Source organism: Tamandua tetradactyla, chromosome 7, assembly GCF_023851605.1.
Source record: "Tamandua tetradactyla isolate mTamTet1 chromosome 7, mTamTet1.pri, whole genome shotgun sequence".
NCBI classification, from domain to species: Eukaryota; Metazoa; Chordata; class Mammalia; order Pilosa; family Myrmecophagidae; genus Tamandua; species Tamandua tetradactyla.
Window position 1 is genome coordinate 117,052,329 of NC_135333.1, and position 5,561 is coordinate 117,057,889.

General features: G+C 31.7%; 1 protein-coding gene across 1 annotated transcript; it reads left to right on the forward strand.

The window, feature by feature from the left end:
• The first annotated feature begins 4,384 nt into the window (after positions 1 to 4,384).
• On the forward strand, positions 4,385 to 5,323 carry LOC143690007 (olfactory receptor 9S13-like). The gene has a single exon (XM_077168022.1). It carries the CDS (start codon positions 4,385 to 4,387, stop codon positions 5,321 to 5,323), a length of 939 nt encoding a protein of 312 aa, XP_077024137.1.
• Positions 5,324 to 5,561: the final 238 nt, after the last annotated feature.

The window sequence follows — 5,561 nt, forward strand, 5'->3', positions numbered from 1 at the left end:
CCTGGGCTCTATGTGCCCCTTTACTTGGGATCCAGCCCTTTTCTTATATTTTGTGCCATCCAATTTAAAAGTCCTCTGTTTTTTTTTTTGTTTGTTTTTTGTTTTTGCCCCCTACCTCTTTTCTGATGAGGTGAAAACTCCTGGTTCCTTTAGTGCTTATTTCAGGTTTATTTGTGCTCAGGGACTGTTCTCAGTAGTCAGAATTTGTAATTAATTCTCCAATTAGAGCTTGGTTGAGCTAAGCCCTTGTTACTAGTAAAGTTTGTTTCCTTTCCCCTCAGAGAACCAGCCTGCCATATGTGTGTGGGAAGGGCACTGGCCCTTACGGTTTGGGAGACTTAAAATTCTGTGTGGGATCTCAGCCATTCCACCCATTCCGGACTGGTATATGTTATGTTTCTGGTCACTGATGTCCCCCCAGCAGTTGTTCTGTATAGTTCCTGGCTATTAACTAGCTGCTCTGGAGGATGAACTAAATCCCACACCTCACTATGACACAATCTTGCCCTACCCCTGCTGCTTTCTTCTTTTAAAATATTTTTGTTCCAAAGGCTTGCAACTTTCATTCATATTTCATGTGCAGTCTCTTTAACTTTTTCTTCCAGTTTATTCTGATAGTCTTCATTATAAAATCACTGCTACTGTTGTGGCTTGAATTGTAGCTTATTTTTATAGTATATATGAGATATAATAATAAATAGCTGACATATTTAGTGCTGTGTTTATATATATTATTGCAATGTATATAATATATAATATACATTGCAATAATATATTATATATATAATATATAATATATAATATATATTATATACATTGCAATGTATATACATTGCAATGTATATAATATATATTATATACATTGCAATAATATATTATATATTATATATATAATATATATTATATATATAATATATAATATATATTATATACATTATATACATTGTATACATTATATACATTATATACATTGCAATGTATATAATATATATTATATACATTGCAATTTTGTGAGGCAGGTAGTATTATTATCTCCAGCTTATTCGATGAAAAAAACACGTGATTGGAAAATGAAAAAAAATGGAGATGGTAAAATCATAATCAAAAAGTATATATTTGATGCCCTGTGTTGGAGAGAGATTGTAATTGCTGGGAAATTTGAGTATAAAAACATTCACATATCAATAAAGATATTGATAAAATGAGAACACTGAAACAATGTCAATACATTATTCAAGAATATTCAAGCAACTGTAAATCAGATTAGTAGCCATGTTATAGAATTGTGAATAGTTGACAGCTGTTATAAGATATTTTGTAAAATAAGTGTTTTCAGAATCTCAATAAATTAAAAAATAATAAATGAACATACTAAAATAGGTACAAATGCAGTTATTATTAGGAAATTAGTTGACTGAGTGATGCATTTTAAAAAGCACTTTGCTCATTTGGAAGATTAAAGAAATCACATATCCTCAGTTTCTTTATCTCATTGTTCTTGAGTTAATAGTTGGTGTCACTTGTTATTTTTATTCCTAATCATTTTAGGTCGGGAGCTGTTTTAGAATTCGATATGCATTGTAAAATCTATCCATCATCTATTTACTCAAATTTTAATTTATAATTATTGGGGTTTCATAAAATCTCAGGATCTCACTTAAAGATATACTATCTATTTTATGTCATTGTTAATATCTTTTACAGAATCCAAGAAAAAGCAAGACAGATTAAATGAAAATGTAAAGAAACTATAAGAATTCCTGAGAAGTGGAATCGACTCTGATTTATATCAGCAGCATTTGGGGATAACCATTAAATAAATGTTATTAACTACTCTTAGTGTCTGATTGTACTTCAACCAGAAAAACAAGAAATTGTTTAGGTGTATTACATATTTTTGCTGAATAAAAACAGAAATTTCTAAAAATGATATTTGCAAAACAATGCAATAAAATGTGAGGAATACTTTTTGAGAGGAAACTACAATTAATAGTGACTTTGATTTTGAGTTGGAAAATTGATATTCTGCTTGGAAACAATGAGAAGATCTAAGTTACAGGCTCTCAGACTTAAACCTAGGTACTGACTTCATTACTTTGGAATTATAAAACAAATGAACCCTTCTCGACACTCATCTTACTCATAGACATTTTAAAAAATTCACGTTAATTAAGAATGAGGAATCTGTGACCAGGAATCAGTATTAAAAGCAAAGCAAAATGAACCCTCCCGAGGTGATTCTGAGGTATGAGGAAGTTTGGCAAGCACTGACCTAATTAATCTCCAGGGTCCATTTCATTTTTCAAAAGGACGATATATATATAGTTTACTTTTTGGTTTTAAGAATACCTTTATGGGCTTGATCAAGGTACTTAAAATTTATGGGGATAATGTGTAGTAAGAATTCTCTGTTCTGTCTTTGAATAATATAAAGATGAAGACATTTCTTGAGGCTCACACTGAAGACCTAGTCTAGGATTCTCTTTTGGTTCTAATAAATAAGAGTGCGGTACATGAGACTTATAAATAAATTCATCTATTTGTTGAGTGTACTCAGATAATTGAATAAATATAATATATCCTTGGATACATTTTAGTGAAATCTATACGTTCCTTAAAGTTTCCTTTAAAAGAAAAATCTCCTTTCTTAATTCTTCATTGAGACTTCCTTTGGAATCTGCTGGATCTCCAGTAAGGTACCTGGTTTTATAAAATCAATTTTTCTGAAGATTGTTTTCTTAGTTTAACAAGATTTCCTTTTTGCTCCTATTAATTTCTCATATAGTCATTATTTTTTAGCACTCTCTGTTTTCTAAATGCTAAATAATTTAATTCACAAATATAATTTATTTAATCTTTATAACAACAATCCTGTGGGATAGATGCTCTATAACATGAGTATCTTGTTATAAAAAGATAAAGAGAAGACAGAGGCTTATGGAATTTAAACAATATCCCTAAGATTACTCAGGAAGCACATTGTAGAGCTTGGATTAAAATCCACATTTTATGTATATTCAAAGATGATGCTTTTTACCAATAAAATATTTTGACTTTGTAGAAGAAATAGTAATGGAGGTTAAATTAGTTTCACTTCTTCTGACTCTATTTCAGATTTAAATTTGTGAAAATCAAATAGAAATATGTAACTTCAAATATGACATTACATATATCAAAGGAAAAGAATTTTTATTTAGTTTAAAATTATGGTAATGGGACAATAGAATTATAAAATAAAATTTTATTTCTCATTTTGATTTATTTTTTCATATAACTGTAAGGTTATTAATTTTTATGTGTGCCTGTTTAAGCATTTGAAATTAATCATTCATAATTATAAAAACAAAAAAGTAAAATAAAACAGAGCTATGCAGTACATGTTTTCGCTCTATTTATTTACAAAAGAAGATATTAACGTAAATAAATAGAGCAATATCTTCTTTTGATTGGTAACATACACGAGGAAAAATACTTCATGTTGGATTTGATTTTGTAATTCAGTCATACTGCTTCTATATAAACAAAAATGAATCATATATGAAAGATACTAGCTATTTCACAGTAAAAGGAAAAGAGCTGGAGTTTGGCTGCCAAATCAGAAACACTAGCAGTCAGAGATTAATAGAGGATGAAGCAGGAGGTAGAGTTAGAAAAGATCTCTTGAAGGCAAGAGTCTGATTTATCACTTCTGAAGTCTTTTTTTAACACTGTAGCTACATTCTAATTTTAGAAATAAGAAGCCCGTATTTCTTTGTGTCTTTTTCATAGCAGAAGTTTTAAAAGGTAATCAAATTAATTGTATCTTATAGTGGAAAAAGAAATTGATCTGTTTTTACCCAACTCTCTATTCTGAAAAAAATAACTTTTAACAATTTGTATGCTTTTTAGTTTTTTTACAAATATTTACTAACTTTTAAGATATTTTAGTCTAATATATATTGATTTTCACATTCCACTTCATGTAACACCCCAAATAATTCTATAAAGTGGGTGTTAGTAATTTACGTTTGACAGAAGAGGACTTTGGGATATTGAAAGAATAAGTAGTTATCTCAGGCTCTTTTAGACAGAAAGGTAAATTTTGGCTTCAACCTATCTGATTCTAAAGTTCTTAGCAATGGCATAAAATAACTGATAGCACTACCTTGGACAGCTTTTGCCACCCACATTTTCTGTATGATACTGAAGCTAAATACATTAAAAAATACTGAAGCAATCACGTTGAGTACATTGAGTAGTTCCAAACCCAAAACTATTGTCAGAATGCATTGCTAAGAAAACCCCAACTTATATTGGCAGTTTCTCCTCTGGGAACTTCAGGGGCCAAAAGACAACCAAGGCTTTTCGCAGGCTTGGTGATCATTTCCTCAACGAGGTTTCAGCGATGAAGAGTGAGCTGAGTAAGAATTACTCAGAGTTGACAGAGTTTGTTCTGCTGGGATTCAGAAGATCTCCGGAAATACAGATTCAATTATTTGCACTGCTCTTCATCTACATAGTCATTGTAGTGGGAAATATCAGCATGATAGTTGCCATTAAAATAGATCTCAGACTTCACACTCCTATGTATTTCTTTCTAAGAAATTTGTCCTATTTAGACCTCTGTTACTCCACAGTCATTGCTCCTAAAACTCTGGCTGATTTCTTGTTCAAGGAGAAGAAAATTTCTTACAATGGCTGTGTGACACAGTTCTTTTTCTTTGCTCTCTTTGCTGGAACTGAATGTTTTCTTCTGGCGGTGATGGCATATGATCGCTTCTCAGCCATTTGCTCGCCTTTCCTCTATACTGTACGCATGTCTCCGCAGACTTGTGTTCCTTTGGTGATTGGCTCCTATATCAGTGGATGCATCAACTCCATGATCCAAACAGGTTTCACCTTCAGTTTGTGTTTCTGTGGAGAAAACAGACTGGGCCACTTTTTCTGTGATGTCCCAGCTTTGATCAAGATCTCATGTTCTGACACCTTTGTGAATGAGATTGTGCTGTTTGTTCTCTCTGCTCTCATCATCGTCACCACCACAACTGTCATTCTGGTTTCCTATGCTTATATCCTCTCCACCGTCCTGAAGATCCCCTCAACCCAGGGCAAGAGTAAGACCTTCTCCACCTGCAGCTCTCACATCACTGCGGTGAGTTTATTCTATGGAACTCTGTTCTTCATGTACGCCCAGGCTGGGGCCATCTCCTCTCCGGAGAAAAATAAGATTATTACCGTGTTCTATACTCTTATCATCCCTATGTTAAACCCTCTGATTTATAGTCTAAGGAATAGGGAAGTAAAAAATGCTCTGAAAAGAATATTGTTAAGAATATCTTTTTGATAACCCTCAGTCATTTATGAAACTATGGAATAAAATCATTGACTAAAAGTAAAATTTTCAATAGTTTTCTTTGGAGTAGTTTCACTTGAAAGCACCTAAAAATTTTGGAAATTAAAGTTCCTGTTTTTTTAATCATCAATGGAATGTTTAAAAAATGAGTTATAAGCTCAAAATAGCTTTTTCATCTTCCTATTTAATTAGCTTGTGGTTGTTCGTTCTTGCTATGTTTTGTTTAGGT